The sequence below is a fragment of the Ananas comosus genome, linkage group 9, assembly GCF_001540865.1.
Source record: "Ananas comosus cultivar F153 linkage group 9, ASM154086v1, whole genome shotgun sequence".
In the NCBI taxonomy this organism is placed as follows: Eukaryota; Viridiplantae; Streptophyta; class Magnoliopsida; order Poales; family Bromeliaceae; genus Ananas; species Ananas comosus.
The window spans coordinates 2203075-2227949 of NC_033629.1; the positions used below are offsets into that span (position 1 = coordinate 2203075).

Consider the following 24875-nt stretch of genomic DNA (forward strand, 5'->3'; position numbering starts at 1 on the left):
AATAATCCTATAACATTTTATATAATCTTACCAAATTTATATATTTGAAACTAAACACGGTAAATCGTTCACTGTATTCATTAAGGGTTAATAAATTACCGTCTTTCTTTTTTTTTGAGAAAAAAGTAGCATGCTACCCACTTCGTTTATTTCATTTAAAAATAAACTTAGCTAGAAATGTGAATTAACTAGGATTCGAACTTGGGTCTCGGATACCAACCACCAAGCTTTTTTGCCACTTGTGTTAGAGACAGTTAGTAGTTTACCGTCTTTATTGGAATTGTACGTGGATTATATGAGAAATAAGTAAAAATGTGGTTGTTAGATGGAAAATAGTAAAAAGTTAGGTTGTTAGGATTATACGTGGATTATTTGAATTTTTATTTGATTGTTAGCATTGTGTGAATACATTATTAGGATTTTTAAGTTGTTAAGATTATATTGATTTGTAGAAATTTTTATGTGGTTGTTAAGATCATATATGTGATATAGAAAAAAACAATAAATAAGCTGTCGAGGAAGGATTCACAAGTGAGGTTGTTAGATGAAAAATAGGAAAAAAATGAGGCTCCTAGTATTACACGTGAAGTATTAGAATTCTTATTTGATTGTTAGGACTAGGGAGGTCAACAGGCCGAATTCAGGGCGGATTTTTAAAAACCCGAACCCGAACCTGACTCCAAACCGGAAACTCGAACCCAATGGATTTCAAAAATCCATATCGAAACCCGAATCCAATCAAAAACCTGAAACCCGAATCCACTTAGCATCGAATAAATTTGCTCAGTTCGGTTTGGGTTCGGATAAAATTTCGAGTAACCGTATTAATACATGCCTAGTTAGGATTATGTAGATAGATTATTAGGATTTTCGGATTGTTAAGATTATATGTGATTTATTGAAATTTTTATGTAATTATTAAGATAAAAGAAAATAAGCAAGATACGGTAAATGATTCATTGCTTTTGTGGAATAACCATCTTTAAAAGAAAATTCCAACTAATTCCAACGCGGCTCTTGCATAGTAAAAAAAGAGTTAATTTGCCAAAAAAAATTTCATAGGGTTAGTTACCCAATTAGGAAATTTTATTGGATTGTTTTGAAAAAAAGTCCTATCTAGTACTAGTTTTTCTCTTTTTTTTTTGGGCGAACTTTAATTTGCTTTTACTTCCGTAAAAAATATAAAATTTACATAAATTATAGACAAATTTAATTTGACTATTTTATTTTTCAAAATTTTAATTTTACTGTTTAATTTTTTAATGTATTTGATTTAAATCACCCAACAACACTTTAATCTTTGGTTACGAAACATTTACAAATATAGGCCTCGTCTTATTATAAGAAGTATAGCATTCAACATTGCTACAATGAATTGATAACTCATGTTTCTAAAGGAGCAAGATAATGGAATGTTCACTTTGTAACGTCAAAACATCACATAAACTATATACCTTAGGGGATCAGTATCAGTCCAATCCTATAATTTTTCATCTAAAAGTTAAAAAAAGAGATAGTATCCACAGCCGGATACTAATAAGCGTATTCCAGCCCAACACACACACACACACTCTCTCGCTCTACATATATACACACACTTTAGATCATGGAAACATCCTAAGCACCCTTGCTCCATGGTTTTATCAGAGCCACGACGATGATCGCGACAATCATAAGAAGTACTAGTATGGCTATGCACATCCACTTGCGAGAATTCTTTTGTAGCTTCTTTGCCTTCTGGAGAGATACCGTCCCGGATTGCACATGGTCAACAGCACTCGAAACCTTTAAAAGTAATCAAATATGAAAAATTCAAATAAGGAAAATCAGAAGTTCATTCCACAAATGTGAGAAAAAAACAAAAAAACAAAAGGTGACTGAAAGAAAATTTGGCGGCCGCAACGACTCATAGCGAGGACTCTCTGGTTCTTACATGAGATTCAATGTTATCCAGCATGTCTCCTTGAGCTTCAATCAACACAGCCATATCAAGAAATATCTACATCAGGCTGGAAAGTATGATTAATGAAGATCTACTGTACAAAGTTCTAAAAGTATCCAACATATTAATTTTATTGTTACAACATCGCAAGTTAACTTAAGCACGCACTTTAAGAAGGATAAAAGCAAGGCAGCACAAAGATCCTCGGAAGGTAAAGCCGTGGCTTGTGGATGATGATGATCGGGCGTGAAGGGAATGTAGTTTGGTTGCCCAAAGCATGCTTAGATCTAAAAGCACTCGGGTAAACATGTGCTTATTAACTCAGACCATTTGTTTTCCCCAGATATAATATCTAATAATGCAGATCGTAGAAAGGGGATAATGAAATGAAAATCAGGCGCGATATTTGTGTGTTAATTGTTAAAAACAATAATGCTTTTGTTTGCACTGTGCGTGCTAAGCAACCACAGACGCCAATACGCATAGCACGTGAGCAAACTATACAAAAGAGAAAGACGAAATAGTCACACATAATGTGCCTGTACTTCACGATGCCGGAGAAGTTATAGCATCTAATTGTTTCATTCAAATTCAGTAGTGGAGGGGTCAAGTGAACTCTGGGACTCAACTAACATAGAGAGGATCATAGCTCCTAAAGAACAACAAAACATTGAATGTCAATAAAAGGAGTTCAGAAAAATTCCTTCATACTCCCATCAGATTTTGAGTGGTGGATATTTTTTTTTACCTTTTTTGTTTGACATTTTTTTTGAAGCTCTGAACAAAAGACTAACCTGCTGCAACTCAAGAAGTTTCCTCTCTAATTCCCTAACGGTGTCATGACGCTCCTGTATTTCGGACAGGGTGTCCATTACCTGCACTGGGCAGAGAAGGCGTCACTTTTCCATTATAAATGTATGCTTTGAGGATCAAAACAAAAGCAGTAGATTATGGAATCAGATGCAAATGGAATCTATAACCAAATAATATAGACAAACTTGGCCACGCCCTGGTGCTTGAATGGCATCTTTAAGTATTTGTTCACTTTTTCCAGTTTCGATTAATCGGTCAATTGTCTGCAGAACCAGAAGTTACTAGACAATATTAATCACTAACAAGAACTTCATTAGAGTTCTGCCCAATGGCGTATACGCAGAGCATGATTTTTACCTCTTCATCAGCACGAGTACCGGTTACTGTTGATGGCACATACAGAGGGAAAAAATAAATATTGTTAAGCTACAAACAAGGAGAAATGCTGTGACAGGAAAGAAACGAGAATTCTTCAATTTTGTGACAGGAACAAACCTGTAAATACCCTTCTTTCAACAACTTCTCGGTATTCTTGCTGGATTGCCTCCCTTAGAGACTGCAGAACAATTGAAACAAGTAACAAAAATATGTAATAAATTTTGTAAGCAAAATAAATGAAATGTTTTTGTTCTATTTTCTGTTTCTTGCCATCCTTCAGGCGGGACTAAAGTGCACCGCAAAGTACTTCTGCCCCTTGCCTATTTCTCAAATTTCTTAAATTACTCCTAGTCATTTATCGCTAAGCCCTTTCTCCTCCACTGTCTTTTGAAGGCCAGTTTGTTTTGGTGAAAATGGAGTCGTGGAAGTTGTATTCACTATTTAGTCAACTCCATTGTCCTATTAACTAAAAGTAAATCAGGATATCCAAATGTAATTTCCATCAGTTGTCCTATTTCTCAAGTTTAACTTCAGATTGTAATGACATTTGTAATGAAATAATAAAAGCTACTTAAACAAATTGAACAAAAGTTATTCTACATCTCAATTGACATTTATACAATTTGATAGTATACAAAATTATCAGCAGCTTATTACTGGAATATTATGATCAAAATGTGTTTGCCTAAGAGATAATCAAAGAATATCAACTTCCCTTCATATGTTGCTCTTTTACCTCTTCAAATCATCGTCAATTTTAATTATTTTTTTTTGGTTTTTAAAGATAAGTTTTTCTTTAGATAGCATCCTCCTAATAATACAAACTCAATCTAGAAGTATTCAACAGATGTACAAAGCAGGCATAACAAAAATAACAACACCAACATGCCTTCATTTCCCAATAGAAGGACTTTTGATAAGCAAAGCCTTTTGTTCATGATGTGGAATGAAGACGCTACCTGAAAGTCATCCATCCGCTCTTTCAGTTTCTTTTTCAATGCTCTGTAGTAGCAAAGCGCACTTGACTGATGAGAAAGTGATGTTAGAAGGCTACTAATTAGAGGAAAATAAATTAATTCAAATCAGAATTATTACACCGTAGAAGCAGTTCTTGATCGATCTACGCCTGACCCCTTACCACATCCTGGCTTTTGTCTGTTTGCTAGATTCTGTTCAAATGTAGCAAGAGCAAAGTCAGTAAGTTTGAACATGAAATTTGCAGCAACAATCTGAACAATCTTGAACAAGGTTTAAAGTGCCGTGGCACGAGGGCATGCCGCTGTTTGCCTGGCACAGTACGGCACCGGCACGCTTGCGTGCCGACACATGGTACGCATGCGTGCCGATGGATACGCATGACCTTCTAAGGGCACGCTTTGGCACAGATTTATTTTAGTTTTTTTTGTTTCAATAAATTCTTATAATATTATTTTAAAAGATTTAATAAAATGATTATGAATATTTGCTATGTATAGCTTACTATAGTAACTATACTCATCAATTAACATACATGTAAGCTTTTTTGTATGTAAAGTACAATTATACCTGATGCAGAATAGAAATTTTTACAGGTTAGAATTTTTAAAATGCAAAGACATCTTTTTTTTTTTTTTTCTTTTGACCATATTACAGTCTTTCTTTTATAAAATACAAAAAAATTATTTTAAAATTATTTTAAAAAATTATTTTTTAATTAATTTTTTCAAAAAATTAGTAGATCTATCAAAAAAATTAAGTGATAAATTATATGACAAATAAATTAAATAAATTTAAGTATCAATTAATTTAATTTAACATATAATTTTATCAGTATTTTCAATCTTTTAATGCAAAAATAAAATTTTATGTTTGATGTGCCTTAAAATTTGTTTGTTGAGTTCAATTTTGTTTCCCTAATTTGGCAAAAGTTTCGCGGTGCGACAAATTTTGATAAAATAATTTGTGAAGAAAAAATGGATGTTTATGGTGGAAGTGGAGGGATTGGATATGTAAATTAAAAATTTGCCCTATATTGATACACAAAAAAAATTAAATTATAATTTTTTTGACTTGCCTAACAAATAGATCTTCGATTTGTAATATTTTTTGGGGGTTGTACAGTACCCAGAATGCTTTGGGTACCCCAAAAAATAAAACAAAAAGAAAAAAACAAAAAGCAAAAAAAAAAAAAAAAATGCCGGCACTGTGCTGCGGCACGCATCGCCGTGCCGCTCTGTCTCGTGCGGCACGGCCGCGCGTGCCGCGCCACGGAGAGGGGGTCCGAGACCCCCCCTGTACCGTACCCCTTTCTTGGTGGCACGGTACGTGCCGCACCGGCATGGTGCGTCACGGCCGGCACTTGTATCCTTAATCTTGAAGACGGAAGAGGAGAAAAAATTTTAGCTGTCATGCTCAAAAGAATATGAAATCAACCAGCATGTTAATTATCCTTCAGCCGCCGCTAATCAACCCTTATGTGACGTGAGAAAAGGTAAAAGAAAGGCTGCTTCAACGAAAAGGGAAATGCCAAGTCCAAGATATTCATTTTATTAAAGTACGGTACGGAATCAAGGAAAGAACTTGGACATGATTAAGTTTCATGAGGATTTATTATTGGAATAGAGTCTTGGGGAAAAAGAACTCAAGGAGCATAAGATTCAAATTTTTAGAATGAGAAGAAACGAAATGACAAGGATATGCAGATCAATGGTCGCTACTATTGGCACACCCACATTTTTGTTTTCCAACAAATTCAGCAGAGGGGTTCACATTGAAGTAGCTCAGCTTCTATTGCCTGTTGTACTGGTAAAAGCCTGAACATAACATTGAGGAAGAAAAGAGCGTACATCTTTGTCCATTTCTTCGATCTTTGACTTTGCCAGACGAGCAATTCTACTTACTTCGTCGATATCTTTCTTCATCCGCTGCTTGATTTCTAAAATCGAAAGTATGCATGATTGCAAAGTTTATTATAAAATAATTACTCATACAAATATATAAATAAGACACTTGAAAAAAAAGGATAGTTGTGAAATTTATTCTAAAATATTTACTAGTATACAAATAAAGGAATATGACAAATGAAAAACACAACTAAAACAAACAACTAAAAAAAAGACGTAAAAAACACATAACTGGAAACAATCAAATATACTTGCCTCTTATAGCAACTGCCATGGTGACCAGCTTTGAGTCCTCATGTGCATTCTAATAGCATATAAAGCATGTTAGTTTCAAAAGTTGCAGTTAGATGAGCACTCAGATACTGGTAAAACAACAGTAAGAATTTAACATTGTTGCTTAAGCAATGTTAAGTAATTTGTATGATAAGATCAATCGTGCACTCTTCTCGCTCCAACAATAACATGGAAAACTTCGAATTGAACACAAAGAGAAACACACCTGAAGTTTCTTTAACAGCTTAGACAGCTTATCTATGTGTTTCTCGATTTCTTGAACCTGACATCAAAAAGAAAGAACATAACATGGTTGCAAATTTGAAAATTGAGGGTAAATACACTACGGAATCACTTAACAAGGCGATATCAGGTAATGTTATACTGATTGATACCTGTTTGAAGAAACCTTCTAATCCTAGTTCTGCAGGGTTCTTTGGAGCCTGAGATCCTAATTCAATGTCATCATTTCTTGAGGTCTGACCTCGGAGGATCTCAAGAGAATCCTGTCCAGAAAAATGTTCGACAATATAAGAAGAAAAAAGATTCACGAAGAAGAAATTTAAAATTCAAAATTATATGGCACTAAAAAAGAGCAAATTTTTGCTTTTTGTTTTTTAATGTTATCTTCAAAAAGATTGAGAATCTAATTATTCCCATCTTTAACAGTATACCACTTTAAATTAACAAAAGAAACCTTGCCAATTGAAAAAGTAGCTAACAATCCATGCTTTTAACTCACATTCTCATCTGACATAAGGAACCAAATTATTTATGATGACGATGTTTAGATGCTAAAAATTGAAAGCAAGTCAAAAGACCTAAGATTAAAAAAAAAAAAGATACCAAAAATTTTAAAAATGGGAATCTGTTGCTCCCAGCCACATTAATAACAATATGATTTTTCCAGCTCCGTACTAAATATTTCTCGGTTTCTTCAAGAAATCGAGACACTTCTTCATTTGCTCTTATACTATCCAATTCACTAAATTAAACCTCTACAATGAAATGCTTCAATCTTAAACATTGAAGCCTGAGTGCAATGAGCCATACGTTTCACAACATCAACAGCATTATATCCTTCTAAACACCGGTAATCTCTCATATAAACAACATCAACAGCAACAAAAACCCCAATCACCTGATATCTCGAGCTGTCCCACCATAATCCGATCGAAAACAAGCACAAATCACAGCCAAAACCAGGAGAAACTAAACGAAAGCGAATTAAACGAGAATTTGTATAGGGATGAAGATACCGTGAGTAGATTATGCATCTCGAGACCAGCTAGGAACCGAGGAGGGAGGCGAGGATCGAGCGCATGAGAGCTTCAACAACGAAGCTTAGAGCTCGAATCCCGCAATGTGATCGAATCGAACGCGCTTGAGAAGAGATCGACGAGGGTTCGTTCTTCGAGCGCGAGTGATCGATCGATCGATCGACAGGGAGGGAGGAGGGTTTTGTTTTTAACTGATTTTATTTTTAAAAAATAGAAAATTTCAAATTCAGAAGTGAATTTATCAAATTCAAATAAAATTTACTCAGTTTTTTAGTAAATAAAACAAGGCCAATTTACTAGCTATTAGATTTGATGAAATTTTTTGACTTAAACAAAAATATAAAATCTCAAATAAAAAATTTAAATAATTTGAGAGAATTTTAATTTAAAAATATAAAAAATTGAGAGGTCGATTTCAAAATCCCCTATAGCTGAGGGGGAATTTTACCTAATTAATAAAACGCTGTGGGGCGCGGGAAAGCGAGATGTGGTGGGTCCGGGGTGGTCCGAGCTGGTGCACAAAGTCCATCGAGTGTAGCTCCCCATGTAGGCTTCGTAGCGTATGGACCGGGTCTACAAGGAAGCTGCTCCACATTGGACCATGTCTACCACGTCATCCGGGATTGGGCCAATCTTATTCTCTGTCACGTGGAAAATAAAGAAGTTGATCATTTTTTATTTTTGTCCTAAATTAGGCTCTCTTTTTTTTTCTCGTTCTTTAAGTTTTAATTTATTATAATTTTTAGCTTAAATTTTTTAAATTATTATAATCAAATCTTATAGCATAAATTAATTAATCGAATAGTAATACTTTGCTAATATAAAAAATAATTAATAATACGATAATGAATAAAATACTATATTATTATCATATTAGCGACATATCAGTATTCAACGAGCCTGCAAATTAAACTTAAGATTTAATTTTTACTAATTTAAAAAGTGTAGATTAGAAATTATAATAAATCAATATTTTAGGACCAAAAATATTGTTGACTTTAGAGATTGAGGATCAAAGGTGTAATTTAGCCATTATTGCTTTTTAAATAATAGATTTTATTCTTAGAACTATTCAAAAATCGAAAGGTCGATATTGCACTAATAAAAACGTGAAGGAAGTTCAAATATTGAATCTTATTGAACGATATCTAAAATATTTTTTTTATATATTATAACTCAAATTGGTAATCACTAACATAAATAGCCATTATTTTTTTTTTGAGAAAAATACGAGAGTTTCCTTGTAGACCCGGTCCATGGGCTAGGTAACGTCCATCGAGCTCCACTCGATGAAAGTGGTGCACCAGCTCGGACTCCCACCCACCACATGTCGCTCTCCCGGGCCCCACCACATTTTATTAATTAGGTAAAAATCCTCCTCTCATTGCACATCCCTCTCTCATTACTCACTTTAATAGGCTTAAGTTTGGTAAATGTGTTTATTAAAATTATTATTTTTATTCTATACAAAGTTTAAAAAAGTTAAAAATATTTTTATTTCTATTTGTTCTGTATATTATAAAGTTGCGATTTCTCGATATCATTTACCTAGTATATTAAAAGGACTCAACATCAACAGATGCAATTAAAAATCTCATAAAAAGTCATGATATAGCACTAAAATTCTCAATCAGAGATTTGATCTTACTGTAGATAGTATACAAAATTTTCTAACAAAATTTTATTTAATTTGAATACTTCTACACTATTAAACTTACAAATTACACACATCAACTATTAAAAATTATTGATTTTAAATCCTTCGATCACTAGGTAAATGATATTGAAAATCTGTAAAATTTATTTTTTAAATACTTCAAATACGCCAGATCAAATCTAACGGAGCTGATCGCCGATTTGAAAGTTTCATCATAAAAAATGACTTAGATTTTCGTACTCCTAATAACACAGAAGTCTTGCTCCCAGATTATGAACTCAAAAATGTTGAGATCGATATTTCCACTGATATCAATCTTCTCTTTCAATTTTTCACCAATTTTTCTTCTCTCTCTCATCCTAACCATCTATCAAAATTAATTAATAGTTAGAAGGTTATGAGCATAAGAGCTGCTATGCTTCTAATAGCATAGTAACTCTAATATATATATATATATATATAGCTTTAAAATAATTAGATAGTTAAGATTTAAACTTACCTCTAACTATATTTTGAAATTAAATTTGAATTATTATCCCAACAAAAATGTCTAACTCTTATAAATCACTTGAGCATCATGCAAAAGTTTTCGAAAAATAGAGCAAGTGGCAAAGGGCTTGACGGTTGATACCTGAGACTCAAATTCGAATCCTAGTTGATTCACATTTCTAACTAAGTTTATTTCTAAATTAAATAAACGAAGCGGGTAGCGTGCTACCTATCTCTCAAAAAAAAAAGAAAAATAAGCAGTAATAACACAGAACTAAAGTTTGATTTTTTATTGCTGCTTAGAAATTGGTGATGCAACCAAGCTGAAAAGCACATGGCATAGGATGCATATTGTGTCTAAACTTTGGATTATGTTTGTTTGCATCTAAGTGGGCTCCTTTATCTATAACAAATAAAAATAAAATATAAGACAAATTGTACTTGTTTACATTATTATGAGTGCATGGTTATGCTTGAGTTTGATACAATTGTTTGGGGACTAAAATGAAAAAAATAAGATTGAACAAACAAATCTAAAAAGATTGCTTATACCTGGTTTTACAGATGAATTGGATGAAATTTCTAATTTTTTCTTTTGGGTTAATACTAATTAATTTTAAAAGATTGAAAATTGAGGAGCCCTTAGCTCTCGTTTGGTATTAAGGGTTATCAAATGTTATTGGACCAAAAAAGAAAAAAAGAAAAAAAGCCCATCGAGATATAGTTTTGTAATTTCTATTGGATTGTAAAAATTATATCACATCACATCTTTGCTTGAAACAAATAAAATATTTTTTCTATCACACATGTTCGTAGGACCTAAAACATTTTTATGGTAGTCTCAAACAATTATTGCATGTTAATAATTCACTCTATTATTAGACGAAATTATAAATTTTTTCAGCTTCCATTTTCATATATTATACTGATATCGATTGATTGAACCACTACGGCCAAATATCCCAAAATAAAAAAAAAGATAAAGATAAAAACATAAAGAACTTATTTGAAATATGGGCCATTTTGAATTAGCTATCCATCCCGCCTTTTCAAAATTTTAATTTTACTTTCGAACCTTGCGATTTGTTTGATTGGAGTCGGTTAAACGTATTTTAACTTCAAAACTTAGGCTAATTATTTGCTTTAATAAATTTATAGTTGCGAGAAGACGAAAAATATTTTTTATTATCATTTTTTCATCCATCTTTTTTTATTATCATGCTTCTTCTCTCGCCTTCTGCCATAGACGTTGCTCACGTCCCAACGTGCTCTTCCTCTCTGTTCTCCGCAAAACCTGCGATACTCGGGTTGCTGTCGTTATCCACGATCACGCCGTCCGTCGTAGTCTCATCTCCGTGATCTGTTTTATATCCGAACCGGTGTTGATAGAGGTGTAGATGAGATAAAAAAAGAGAAGGGCAACATCTACGTGGAGACGGTAGAGAAAAAGAAAAACAAAGAGAGAGAAACGACAAAGAAGAGAGAGAGAGAGAGAGAGAGAGAGAGAGAGAGAGAGGAAGAAGGATAGTTTGTTTAGTTTAAAAAATCAAACTGAATCTATAAAATCTAAAATAATTATTTTTGCAAATATTTAAAATTAGTGGAGTTTTATGCAAATTATCTTTGCAAGAATTGTATGAAATATAATAATTAAATTTGTAAAAATAAATTATGCTTTCAAATTTTGAAGGCAAAATTATTGTTGCCTGATTCAAATCAAATAAATTAAAATATTAGATATTTAAAAATAAAATTATTTTTTTAAAAAAAATTAGTTCAGCAAAATTAAGATGGTTCAAAGTTTGAATAGTGTATCAAAATAAATTCCAATTAGATAAGTTTTGTATGATTATATTAATAAGAATAATATTTAATATACTCCTGGTTGATCAAAAATGGCCTTATCGATTTCTAAAAATCTCTTTAAATATTTCCAAACATCTAAAATTTACTAATAAAAATAAAAATAAAAATTTAAAAATATTTTAATAAATTTAAAAATAAACTTAAAAATTTTAAATAATAGTCGTAAATAAATAAGCAAAAAACCTCCTTATATTTTATTTAGCGTAAACTTCAAACACCATCTATGTGGTTTCACACTCTCTCATTTTAGTGCCTTGTGGTTTAAAGTGTATCAAGTTAGTGTCTTGTGTTTCATTTTTATCTTTTCGCCAGCTTTTCCGTTAATATTTTGTTAAGTTACATACAAAAAAACTTCGGATACCCAACCTAGGTTTATCGAATATTCACTTTAGTACTTTTATTTTTAACTTTGTCACTGATTTAACAAAAAAAAGTTAGTACTTTTAATTTTAACTTTGTCACTAATTTAACAAAAAAAAGTTAGTGAAATCAATAATAAAAAGATAAAAATAAAATCATGGTATACTAAATTGATGCACTTTAAACTATAGAATACTAAAGTGAGAAGTGTGAAACTATAGAGGTAGTATTTGAAGTTTTTTCTATATTTTATCTATAGGAGTTGAGCTAGAATCCTATCGGTAGTAAACGAGCCGTTTTACTACCGATTTGTTTTTGATGATAGAACTTCCAAATTGGCGATCGGCTCCGTTGAACATGATCTATACCACTTGAAGTGTTTAGAAATCAAATTTCAAATCTTTTCGACATCATTTGCCTAATGATCAAAGGGTTTCAAAATTTGTAATTTTAATGGTCGACAAGAGGCGTTTTCTCGTTTAACGGCGTAAAGATATCCAAATCAATTGAATTTTTGACATCATTTGCCTAATGATCAAAGGGTTTCAAAATTTGTAATTTTAATGGTCGACAAGAGGCGTTTTCTCGTTTAACGGCGTAAAGATATCCAAATCAATTGAATTTTTATTAGAAAATTCTTTAAACTATTTAAAACAAGACTCCTATCATCATTTTTTAAAGAGTATTCATTTTCAGTCATTCATTTTTCTGTTCACTTGATAGATAAAAGAACAATATCGAAAGTGCGTGAAATTTGATTTCAAGATAGTTTAAATAGTTTAGATCATATTTAACGGAGCCGATCGTCAATTTGGAAGGTTTATCATCAAAAATAAATCGGTAATAAAACGGCCCATTTACTGCCACCGGTAGTATTCTAGCTCAACTCTTATTTATAGTTATATATTATTTACATTGGGTAAGATGTAGATGAGATGAATTGAACCACGCACCGACAAAGAAGATGGATGCGGTGGGGATGACGTTTCCCCCGCAACACACGCGGCTCCTCCTCTCGATCTCTCGAAGCTCCCATTCGAATCCAAAGCAACTCCTCTCCCCCTTTCGCTCTCCCATTCCCAAATCCCCAATTATTTTTTTTTTCAGAAATTAATTATTTAATTTCAAATTGGTTACTCAATTATTAATTATTAACAATGAACGATCCCTTCCTTCGTGTATAAAGAGCGAGAGAGATCGTAGCAGCAGCAGCAGCAGCAGCAGCAGCAGCATAGAAGGAGAGCCCGTTCCATTGAGATTTGGTTAAGGTTTGATCTTCGAATCCTCTCCTGCTCCTATCGAGTTCATTTAATTTAATTTAATTTAATGTGTTTCCCTCTCTCTCTCTCTCTCTCTCTCTCTCTCTCCTTAGTTTTTCATCATCTAATTGGGAGTTTAATGTTTTAGGTTTATGGTTTTTTTTTTTGAAATTTATTATGATTTTATTTATTGTTGGGGAAAAAAAAAAAGAAAGATGAAATTGCATAGAACCAATCTGACACGACCAATCTAATTTTTAGAATTTTTTTTGTGTACCTCTAAACTGTCAATTCGTTTGATTTGAGTTATTTAATGGCGGCATGACGGAATCCGCACCAAAATTGATCAGATAGTTCAATCTCGGTTTTTACTGTCTAATAAATTTAAAGATAAAAAAAGTACACAATTTATGCGAATTATGAATCATTTTGAATCAGTGGTGAAATCTTTTAAAATTTTAATTTTACTATTTAATCTTTAAATTTGTTTGGCCTGAGTCAATCAACGGCACTTCATATTAATGAGTTCATTCGTAGTATCTAAAATTCTAAATTGTATGGGTTGTGTGTTCTCTTTATCTAGGGATTTTTTTTTTTTGAAGTACTTTTGGTTACCCGCCTGATTAGAAGGCTTGCTTCAGCAAAGACCATTTGATAGGAAAATATTGTGCCGAATCTTACACTTGTAGCATTGTTTAATTGCTCGTTAGCGGCACCGACCGCAGCCAGCACAGTTGGCTAAGAACTTAATAGTCGATATTGGAGGTCCCAAGTTCGTAGCTCATTTGCTTCATATTTTTAGCTAAGTTTATTTTCAATGTATACTATTTAGCTAGAATAGGCCATAATGTGATGATTATAATGACTTTATTTGAAATGTTTTGTACAAATTTTAATAAATTTGATTGTTATTAAATGTGTAAGATCTTGCTATTATTATGGACTATCCAATTTTTACATGTAAAAACTACCTTTAACTTTTTTGTTAATCGCAGGACATTCGAGTGCACCGACTATAGTTTTAGTATGGAGAAGCAAAAGGAGTCTTCTGCTAGTGTAGATCGAACGGAGTTAGAAAAGGAAGAGAATGTGTCAAAGGCTGAATTTCATCTTAAGGTTAAGAGTAAAGAAAAGGCGCCAGAAGTGCCGGAAGAGAAGAAAGATACCGAAATTGAAATGAAGGCAAAATCTGTTGAAAAGAAGAAATCCAAGGACGACAACATTGAAGACGATGCAGAGTCCAAGAGTGAGGGAAAGAAGGAGAAGAAAGAAAAAGATAAGAAAGAGAAAAACAACGAGGATGAGGATAACGAGGAGGATGAAGAGGATGACGATGCGAATGAAAAAAAAGAGAAGAAGAAGAAGAAAAGTAAGGAGTCGAAGGATAAAGAGAAGGAAAAGAAAAGGAAAGACAAAGGTGGAGACGTCGGAGAAAAGGAGGTAAAGGAAAAGTCTAAGAAGAGTGATGATGAGAAGAAACACATTGATGATGATAAGGAGAGTAAAGAAAAGAAGAAGGATGAAGGGGGGTCGAGGAAGGATAAGAAAGAAAAGGAGAAGAACGGAGATGCAAAGGGTACAAAAAGTAAAAAGAAGGGTGAAGAGGAAGATGCTTTTCAAGGCAGAGAACTAAAAGATGTGAAGAACGAGAAGGATGAAGACGCAAAGCATAAAAAAAGCAAGAAGGGTAAAGACGAAGATGTTTATGAAGGCGGAGAATTAAAGGAGGTGAAGAAAGAGAAGAAAGATGAAGACGGAGATCCTAAGAAAAAAGAGAAAGATAAGAAGAAAAAGAAGAAGAAAAGTGAAGAGGGAACGGCTATAACTAAGGAAGATGATGTTGAGGAAGAGATTGTTGAAAAACAAAAAAAGGAAAAGAATAAAGGTGAGGACGAAAAGAAAAAGGATAAACATAGAGTCCCTAGTGCCGAAGAGAATGAAGACAAGGGAAAGGAGAGAAACGAGGAAAGTGAGAAAGGTGGAGACAAAAAAGAAAGGAAGACGAAGAAAAAGAGCCAGAAGAAAGATGACGAATCAAAAGCAATTGAAGATGAAAATGAAGATCATGAGAAAGGTAAAGACAAGGAAAAGAAAAAGAAGAAGAAGAAGAAAGATGATGAACTGGAATCAAAGGTTGAGAGCGACGATCATGGAAAAGAAAAGGACAAGGAAAAGGAAAAGAAGAAGAAAGACGGTGAATTGGAAGTTAAGGAAAAGAAAAAGAAGGACAAGAAAAAAGATGGCGAACCGGACGCAATTAAGGATGAGGATAAAGATCACAAAAAAGACAAAGACAAGGAAAAGAAGGAGAAGAAGGACGGAGAGGAGGGCGACAAAGAAAAGAGTAGAGAGCTCCATCAAGATGGGAAAAACAACCAAGTAGAGGAAGACAAGGAACAGAGGTCTCTTTCATTTGGAGAAAACAAGGTTGAGGAGATTAAAATTGAAGATCCTAACACAAGAGAAATCACTATTGAGGAGGATCCAGAGGAGAAAGAAAAAGAGGACAAGCCAAAGGACAAAAAGGAAAAGAAGAAAAAGGGCGAGGAAAAGAAGGTAAAATCTGAAGAATCAGCAGAAGGCGAAGCAACGGAAGAGAAAGATAAGAAGAAGAAGAAAGATAAAGATAAGAAGGATAAGGGCGAGAAGAAGTCTTCGGACGTGGGTAAGCTGAAAAAGAAGCTGGAGAAGATTAATGCCAAAATAGACGCGCTGCAAGTTAAAAAAGAAGAGATCATGAAACAGATCAAGGAGTTAGAAGAGGTTAAAGTAGAAATACCTGCAGAAGAGAATCATGCTGCTGTTGTCTGAAAGTTGGTGTTACTGTAAACTGGTGTCTGTCAACTAGTGTGAGAACTAATAAGGAGAATGCATGAGTGTGTTGAGTTTGTTTGTTCATGTTTACATATAGTTTCCTTCATTTCTGGTTGTATCTTTATCGAAGTTGTATTTCATATTATGTTGCAGGGAGATCTTTTTTGTCAATGAAGCATACATTTGTTAACTGGAACCTCATATTCTGATCTTAGATATGTCGGGTGAAACTTTCAGAAGATTACGTTGCTGCTGATTTTGGTGTTTGATGCAAAAAAAATTGGTTCTTTTTGGTTCGTCATGCGAGATAAATGGTAGCTGATAATTTTAACCTTTGTTTCTCAAATGTTCATTTGGGCACCACTCAAAAGTCTTTTTCTCCACAACCTTACATTGTTAACCACTCCTGAAAAGATACATGAAGCTTCATCAAATTGGACCTAAGAAGACAAGCTCCATCAGCATAAGAACCTAATAACCCTAGCACTTTACACTAATAGCAAGTTCATGTATTATTTCATCTCTATAGGAATTAAATGATAAGGCTACGTGATGCATAACTTTTTCCTTTTCCTGTCTTTGTTTTTCTCTTCTTTCTACTTTTGGTTTTACTACCTAAGAAAAATTAATCGAGGATATAAGAAACATAATGGCATGCATTTACTCTAAAAATGATCTTAATAACTGCAAAATTTCAGATGGAATCACAACAACAATGCTCTTTATCGAGGAAAGCAAATCCAGAAAGATATGTGCAAAAGATGGAAAAAGAAAATAAGGTTCAGCAATGGAACAAATTAAGATTATAATCTCGGCTATTTACTTCAATATGAATCAGCCAAAAGGAAACTTTTCTTATTTGACGAATTAAGATTCAAAAATACAAAACTTACAGTGCGAAGGAACCAAATTGGTTTTTAGGTATTCGCCAATTTACAAGCATACGCCAAATACTTATCCACATTCTTGAGCCCGCATAGCTCCTTGACCACGGGCATTGTAGCCGGGACCGCCAAATCGAACGCGAGAGGAGATTCTTCAGATCCGATGAGTGACAAAAGTTGTGCCCTAGCGGCTCGAATGGCTTCTCTTGTCGCGCAATGAACCGAAGCTGCAAGAAGCAATGGCGGCTCCCCAGATGCTGCAAGGAAGAGTTGCGGTTAGTAGCAGAATAATAACACTTAAAAGCATCTCAGAAAATATTTCCCGTGATTTACTTGGATGAAATTGCAATATATGTGCAAGTTCAGGGACCAAACTGTTTGAGTAAAAAGTTCAGGGCTAGGTTGCAATATCAGTTCTTTACAATTTTTTTTTTCCAGTGTAACCACAGCAAAAATTTACGGGATTTTAATACATCATTGCAATACACAAAAATTGAAAGATTTTAAGATAATAAGCAGCATATAAGAGTGACTACTTATGTTGCGATGTTATTTGGAGCCGGAAGCAGAACTTGGAAAATGATGCCATTACCTTTCGAAGAGAGCACACGCCTTTTATGATATCCGCTGTTAATTAACTCAACATTGAACTGTTTCGGAATGGTGTCCACAGTCGGTACTTTGTATGTCCAAGTACCATCAGAAACAACCAACCCATCGGAATTGCTCAAATATTCCTCATACATAAAGAAGCCAATCCCTTGAACAAAAGCTCCTTCAACCTGCATAGAAAAGATTGTAAACATTTTTGTCCTAATAAGCAAAGCATATGCCATGACATATAAAAAAGAAGAGTTGGTACTTAGAACAGAATCATCATTGGAACGGGATTGATAATGAACCTGACCCAAATCCACAGCAGGGTTTAAGCTCTGGCCGCAGTCGTAAGTTAGGTCACTCCGCAAAATCGTGGTAGTTCCTGTGAGAAGATCTACCTCCACCTGTAACAACAAATAAAATCAGTTCATTTTGTTTAAATATCAATTTTTTGAAAGAACTTGCTGAAAAAGTTTGGCTACAGTGAGCAGATGCATTGAAGTACCTCGCTTACAGCAGCTCCAAAATTCAGATAGCTTGCAGAACTCCCGTCAGGGACCCAGTAAGCAGTTGCCGATAAATTCACGCTTTCCAGATTCGCCTGCAGGTGTGGAAGAAAAGGCACGAAATCTAAGGCAAGTATTATTCAGACAATCTCTTGGGCACTGAAACACATTATGTATAAACATCTATGCATATTGTATATCTCCATAATGAGCTTGCAAAATCTGAATGTTCATACATATCAAAGTGTTCCACTAAAAATAACAATTTCAAACACCGAACCAACAGCTCCCCTGGAGTTGGACAACCAGAGATTAAGGATATTTCTGTAGGAAACTGCACTTTCGAGAGGTATTAAGAAGATATAGATTTAAAAGGGGTTTACACGTAAATAAATGATTATGCAGTAATATGTATATATTTAGAAGCTCCAAACTGTAAAATGGAATAATTACCTGCATAATTAAAGAATCCCACGAAACCGTGCCCTGCTGTATTTCCAGCCTCTCCTTAAGAGATTTTAGTCTCTCAACAAGAACATTACAAGATACACGAACTGCCTCGCAGCTAGATTCTGATGTAGTACTCCCAGCCGTCCATCCTCCTTGTATCAAACTCAAAGTATCAGCCTGAACAACCCTTATCCTCTCCAGAAGGCTTTGATTTTGCTCACCCAACAACTTCCCAAGAGCAAAAGCCGCCATCTGCTTCACTTTTGTCCACAACCCTTGCCCCAGTTCAATCCCTCCAACTTCAACGACAATCGAACCATCGTTAAGAACCGATACTTTGCCCGGAGTGGGCCTAAGAATCACTTTGTGCACAATGGGTACGCAGGAAATTCCCCTTTTCTTCCACTGGTTGCTACTATTGAATCGCTTGATCATTTCAACACGGTGCCGATAGCTCGAAGAAAAGGCCAATTTATCAAAAATAGTGGGGAGTGTATATTCAAGAGCTTCGTCCTCGCAACCTTCATAAAACAATTTAAGGCTCTCAAAAGTGTGAAGATTCTTTTGCCTGATAGAATTGGGTTCAACACCGAGGGCTGATGCGACATGTTCGATGACGGCCTCGGCAATGTACGAGCCCTGAACCTCTCCTGGGGCCCGCATTGCCGACCTGGTTGGAGTATTGGTTTTGCAGACCTTCACATCGAATGAAAGAGAACCCCAATTGTATTTCTTGAGTGCTTCGATAATGTTATGTGGCATTATGGGGCTCACATCTTTTGTTCTTCCTGCATTAATCAATAGATCTATATGCAAGGCAGTAATTTTTCCATCGGACTTGAAGCCCACTGAATAGTATACTTTCATTGGATGTCGGCCTCCCACCATTATCATGTCAGTTTTGCGATCGAGATACATACGAACCGGGCGCCGCAACTTATATGCAGCTAGTGCACATGCAGTTGCAACCTAACACAGCAACACAATTAGCCATAAGCTCTCTCTCCTTTTTCCAGAAAAATTTGATTTACAGAATAGAATGTTAGGTTCAAATTCAAGCACCACGAAGGGAATTCTCGATGCAACGATTTTAATCTGCCTATAAGTACTCGATGCACATACTATGCCTGTTTGGCCTAACTTTTGAAGCAGCTTCTCTATTCCAACCGGCAGAATTTTTTTAGAAAACAGACGCTCATGGGATCATCACTATCCCGCAATTTAGAAGGCAAATACAAAGACAAATATAACTATCTTGCTTAACACAGATGTATCTACATGTATGAATACTCGCATCTATAAGGAACCTACATGCCAAATTAATCAGACTTGAAGGTCATTGATTTTAGGACTAAACAGAAAAATAAGAAGAAAAATCAAATGACTCTTGCACATAGTTTTTTATATACTGAAAATCATCTCATATGCAAAATTTTGAAGTTAATAATACTTACAGGTAATGATCTAAGTGCTTTCCCTCCAAAACCACCTCCAACTCTTCGGGTAATTACACGGACATTGTGGAAAGGGATACCGAGGCATTTTGCAATGACACCCTGTGCTGTCTCAGGACACTGACTCGAACTATATACTACCATGCAATTATCTTCATCTGGAATAGCTAGTGCTGTTTGAGTCTCCATATAAAAATAATACTGTGAACCAAGTGTAACCTGGATATAGAAGTTAAGATCAGTTTGTCATGCTTATAATGTTAGAGCAAAACAAAATCTTAACCATAAAAGATACTATATAACATCTCTGGAAGGGCAGTGAATTCACTATATCGTAACCCAGTTTATTATGAAAAGTCCAACAAATAAGAAAAAAACGCGCAAGTCAGTAGCAGTGCGATCTATACATGAACACACGCCATTTCAGTTGAATGAGAGGGACATTCTGAAAAATGCACCCAAATGAACGGCAAAACCAATGAGTATAGAAAGTTACCTTGGCTGATAGAATCGTGTGATCAGCTTCTGCCATTCCCTTGGAGTAATCACCAACCTCTTTAGGATAGACAAATGAGGGGACTTCAAAATAACTGCTTCTTTTGACAGCATCTTCTACTGATAAAATTGGCGGCTCCAGATTTTCTGTGCTATAGGCAACCACAGCATGCTTCGCTGCCAAGTTAGCAAATCGCTGTGTTTCTGCAATCTAAATTAGTACTCCATCAGATTTATTTAATGTACTATTCAGAACACAAGACAAAAATTGTTATCATCTTCATTTAATTGGATTCGCGTAATTTGATAGTTAGAAATGATATTTTAACACAAGCAGAGGAAAGGAAGTTTGGAGATGATAGCAGCAATCAAAATAATGAGAACAAGAAAAATACCACAACGCTAAGTGGTTGGCCGGCATACTCTGTAAGTGAATCAGCAAACAATGGATCGGACCCAAACATACTGCTTGCCCCGATGTTACTTCCTCCTTTTGGAATGTCATCAACGGAAACAATTTTAATGATTTTCTGCTGTGCCAGAGAAGAATGGAACTCGATGCTCTTCACATGTGCGAAAGGCCTTGTGCTATATACAAATGCTCCATAAAGACAGTCGTTCGGAGAAGGGATGTCATCCACATATACAGCTTCACCTGCATTTTGTGGATCAAAAGATTATTGAAAAGAAAGATGTCATAGATGAATCTGCCTGTTACTAGGCGAGAAGATGCATAGGCGCTACTAGTTAGTTCAGAAAATATGAAAGATGAGGAACGTTGGCACTTATGAATATGACTGCCATTAGTTAATTGCAAGAGACTAAGATATAGATCTGAAATCTCATATCACAACTCAATACAAGTATTTTCTCTCAGTTTATCAAGCGAAAGACACAAACAGAAATAACAGAAGTGACTGAGAAAAATTAACAGCATATCACAAATAATTCCTCATGGCGATGATCTTACTTTGTCAAACCTAAATTAACAAATATATGGCAATAAACAAGAACAAAAATAGAAGAGCTCATCTAGAACGATTGATATGCACGTACGTACCCGAAGCTTGGATTTCAGCTCCAGCTTTCTTAGTTGGCTCGCCAACTGGATGATACTCTTTGTTCAGTTCCATAATCTGCTCTGAGGAAGAAAGCATGCGATTACAATGGTTACCATGCTCAGATGCACTATCAAGCGTAATATTGGCATGCCCATTAAGACTACCGTTTGGACATTCAGCACTAACAGATACATTTTCTAATACATTACGATTGTTCTTCATAGGCTTTTCCAAGCCTGCAGTTACTGGATGAAGGAAACTAAACAGAAATGCAACAGCCAAACTTATTCTATAGGCAGCGTGCGGCGTGCCTTGTTCTGGTATAATTGTTTCTCTCAGCAATCTAATTCCTTCAAGTAGAACAGATGATCTGATAGCTTTACCAAGTAAAAATTTCTCAACCTTTCGAGCTCTAATGGCATGTGGGCACCCATAAGCACCGAAAGCCAAGCGTAAATTCTCTATAACAACATCACCTGATTCTTTATCTAAGGAAGTCTCAGCCAAAAAGGCAGAATTAAGATAAGCTAAAGCATTCCCAAGAGGGCGTGGAGCAGCTCGGTATGTTTCAAACAAAAGATCAGTTCTTGAAATCCAAGAGGGAATATATATGCTAACTAAAAGAGTTTTATGATCACATGGAGGCATTTCTAGAAATTCCTCCAATGTGAGACTTAATCTTTCTGAGGAGAGCTGAAGACAAACAGTTGAATCAGCAGCAAGAAGTATCGTAGCGATGTCTGAGGGAAAATGATTTCTCTGTGCCATGACCAAGTTTCCTCCCATGCTAGCTGTGTTTCGAACAAATTGTGAAGCCACTTTTTCCATGTGATCAGCAATTTTACTAAACACTAAGCTTTGATTTTCTTCCCTTAATGCTTCAACTGTCCTAGAGATTGAAACAGCTGCTCCGATTTCAAGGCCTTCATGGTTATTTTTTATCATTGTTAGCTCGGGAATCTCTCTGAGGTCAATATACTTATCAAATAGGTCCAATTCTTTGTAAACACCCGAAGCAGTGTTGCCAACAACCATTTTAACATGGCTTTTACTAAATTCTTCCGAATCTAACAGTTTATAAAGTTCTTTGATACTTTTAGGACGGCACCAATAACCTCCTCCAAAGGAACTAATCTCAGCAACATTCGAATAAGCCGAAAAGGATTTGACCTCAGATTTCAAGAACTCAGGAAACGTACAGATCCCACCACGTTTATAGTACGGCAATTTGTCAGCATTCGCATTTTTACCCCCTCTCTTCCAAAATGAATTAAGGCCCAAATCTTCCAAGTCAACATCAGCTGCAAAGCTCTTACACGTATCTAATATTGGCCGGTACCCAGTGCATCGACACAAATTGCCTAAGACAGCCTTCTCTGCCTCAGAAACTAAGAGCTTTGAAAACCCCTCTGGAGGGTCGGGCTGATTAGTTTTATCCGCATTAACTAAGGAGGATAAAAGAGACATGCACATGCCGGGAGTACAAAACCCGCACTGAGAGGCATGAAAGCCTGAGAGCCTTCGGTGAATTGAATGGAAACCATCCTTGCTGTTTCCGAGCCCCTCTGTGGTTGTGATTGAGCAGAGATTTATACTGCAAAGAAGTGTTAGGCAAGAGCTGACGGTAAAATCATTCACTTGGTCAGTAACAGGATCGTATGTTGACAGAAGAACGGCGCAAGCGCCACAGCCACCTGAAACAACAGAGCTCATGTAAAGTACTGTTTTCAATATATAAATGCAGAAAACGAATGTAGAGAAAATCATCTACAATATATTGGTTTATGCTTCCTTGATCCATTTTCAAATTGTTGTGTGAATAACTTGACTGCAACGACGATCCAAATAATTCAAGTTTGACAACGGCAGCCAAATTTCTCAGGTTCGGTATACACCAACAAATTTCAATTCCTAAACCATATCTCATATCCTAGCTTTCTAATTTGACTCTGGCCAATTTACTGGGACTGAAATGTAGGAGCTCATCAAAACACCAAAAAGTAATAGCAATGCCCATTAAGGAATCAAACACTCACAAAAAAAGTTCTATTGCAGATAATAGTTCGAACAGCTTCTCCATTACAATTGCCCCTGTAACTTCTTACTTTTGGGCTTCAAAAAACTCATTTTTTGCTTTCCGCTGCAGCCAGAAGCTCAATTTCCCTCTTAATTACATTTTTTAATTGTCGAGACATAGGACTTCACTTCTGCTTCGCAAGTAGAAAAGATATTCTAAAAACATTGTAGCATAGAATAATCTATCAAATATTCAAATAGCAGTTCCCAATAACTGCAAATCATGATCCATCTCCCCCTAACTTTACTACTTTATTGCAAAAAAAAAAAAAAAACAATTTTTAATAATAATTACCGCAAAAAAAAAGGAGAAAAAGTAACTACCAATCTAAAATGAACACCTTAAATCAACTAAACCAATCAAACAAAGCTTTTCTTTTGTTTTAAATAAAAAATAATCATCCTCTCGGCACCCGAGCTTCGCCCCTTTATACACCAATCAAATAATTTTTTGCAAAAAAGAAAAGAAAAGAAAAGAAAAACACATCTCCGTTTTTCCTCAATCAAATAAAGTTTTTAAAGATTTTTTTTTTAAAAAAAAACGATCACCATCTCCGCACCAGAGCTTCGCCCCCCTTCATAAACCAATCAAACAAAGTTTATTTTTTTTATTTTAGAAAAAAAAAAACTATCATCACCTTATCCGCACCTGAGCTTCTTCGCACCATTATAAACCAATCACACAATTTTTTAATTTTTTTTTTTAAAAAGACGACGACAACAAGAACAACATCAAATCACCTTCTCCGCACCCGAGTTTCGCCCCTTTAAACCGCGTCCGCGTCCTCAAAAACTCGAGCAAAGTGATCGAAGGCTCCGGCACCTCCGCCTCCGACACCTCGCGCCTCTCCCCGTTCACCGCGAACACCAATTTCCCCATCATCGCCCACCCCCTCTCCTCCTCCTCCTCCTCCTCCCCCCCTTCTCCTCCTCGCCCATGCGAGTAACCTAATCCGAACAGCGCGACGCGGACAACTCCTCCTCGTACACAGCAACAGCGGTGATAAGGAGCAGGGGAGGAGCATGCGCATATCCCGATCCCGCGCACTCTCTCGCACGCCACAAAGAGAGGAAATTACCTAATAAGAGAATAAAGAAAAAGGAAAAGGAAATGTGAAAAGGAAGAGAGAGAGAGAGAGAGAGAGAGAGAGGAGTCAACGGAGGGGGTAGGGGCATCGACATGAGAGCGATTTCGGCGCTTCTCCCTCTCACTTGTGTGTGTGTGTGTGTGTGTGTGTGTGTGGGTGTGCGCGCGTGTGGTGCAGTGAAGTAACTTCTCGTAGCCACGTTGCTGGGATTCGGTGATGCGATGGAGACGCTACTTGGACTGCGAATTAAG

General features: G+C 35.4%; 3 protein-coding genes across 6 annotated transcripts; 1 reads left to right on the forward strand and 2 right to left on the reverse strand.

Moving 5' to 3' along the window:
* On the reverse strand, positions 1315-7843 carry LOC109715908 (syntaxin-132-like). Of its 3 annotated transcripts, none has more exons than XM_020241140.1 (13): positions 7548-7828; positions 6684-6794; positions 6515-6571; positions 6271-6319; positions 5959-6047; positions 4229-4302; positions 4093-4135; positions 3251-3311; positions 3113-3138; positions 2941-3018; positions 2737-2817; positions 1934-1968; positions 1315-1785 (listed from the first exon to the last, which is right to left on the reverse strand). In XM_020241140.1, the coding sequence occupies exons 1-13, from the start codon at positions 7563-7565 to the stop codon at positions 1692-1694; spliced, it is 816 nt and encodes a 271-aa protein (XP_020096729.1). In that variant the 5' UTR covers positions 7566-7828; the 3' UTR covers positions 1315-1691. The 3 variants fall into 3 exon arrangements, 2 of the variants coding, with proteins under 2 accessions (XP_020096729.1, XP_020096728.1); XM_020241139.1 differs by having other exon boundaries at positions 1934-1999; positions 7548-7813; XR_002217794.1 differs by having other exon boundaries at positions 1702-1785; positions 1934-2009; positions 7548-7843.
* LOC109715561 (cylicin-2-like) lies at positions 12879-16231 on the forward strand. Its single transcript, XM_020240651.1, has 2 exons — positions 12879-13208; positions 14195-16231. The coding sequence occupies exon 2, from the start codon at positions 14226-14228 to the stop codon at positions 16008-16010; it is 1785 nt and encodes a 594-aa protein (XP_020096240.1). The 5' UTR covers positions 12879-13208; positions 14195-14225; the 3' UTR covers positions 16011-16231.
* Positions 16789-24760, reverse strand: LOC109715559 (indole-3-acetaldehyde oxidase-like). 2 transcript variants are annotated; one of them, XM_020240649.1, is made up of 10 exons: positions 24278-24754; positions 21460-23154; positions 20795-21054; positions 20401-20610; positions 19905-20123; positions 18454-19419; positions 18000-18095; positions 17800-17898; positions 17490-17679; positions 16789-17154 (listed from the first exon to the last, which is right to left on the reverse strand). In XM_020240649.1, the coding sequence occupies exons 1-10, from the start codon at positions 24417-24419 to the stop codon at positions 16931-16933; spliced, it is 4101 nt and encodes a 1366-aa protein (XP_020096238.1). In that variant the 5' UTR covers positions 24420-24754; the 3' UTR covers positions 16789-16930. The 2 variants fall into 2 exon arrangements, with proteins under 2 accessions (XP_020096238.1, XP_020096239.1); XM_020240650.1 differs by lacking the exon at positions 16789-17154 and having other exon boundaries at positions 17541-17679; positions 17805-17898; positions 24278-24760.

What these genes read in the sequence shown, in the direction of transcription:
- LOC109715559 (XM_020240649.1), bottom strand. Translation starts at nt 24,419, where the DNA reads ATGATGGGGAAATTGGTGTTCGCGGTGAACGGGGAGAGGCGCGAGGTG. An exon ending in AAGCACTTAGATCATTACCT is followed by an intron (nt 19,420 to 19,904) that starts GTAAGTATTATT and finishes TTGCTGTGTTAG; the next exon opens with GTTGCAACTGCATGTGCACT. An exon ending in GGGATTCTTTAATTATGCAG is followed by an intron (nt 18,096 to 18,453) that starts GTAATTATTCCA and finishes CCACACCTGCAG; the next exon opens with GCGAATCTGGAAAGCGTGAA.
- LOC109715908 (XM_020241139.1), bottom strand. An exon ending in TCAAGAACTGCTTCTACGGT is followed by an intron (nt 4,136 to 4,228) that starts GTAATAATTCTG and finishes TTGCTACTACAG; the next exon opens with AGCATTGAAAAAGAAACTGA. An exon ending in TGGATAACATTGAATCTCAT is followed by an intron (nt 1,786 to 1,933) that starts GTAAGAACCAGA and finishes TTACTTTTAAAG; the next exon opens with GTTTCGAGTGCTGTTGACCA.
- LOC109715561 (XM_020240651.1), top strand. Translation starts at nt 14,226, where the DNA reads ATGGAGAAGCAAAAGGAGTCTTCTGCTAGTGTAGATCGAACGGAGTTA.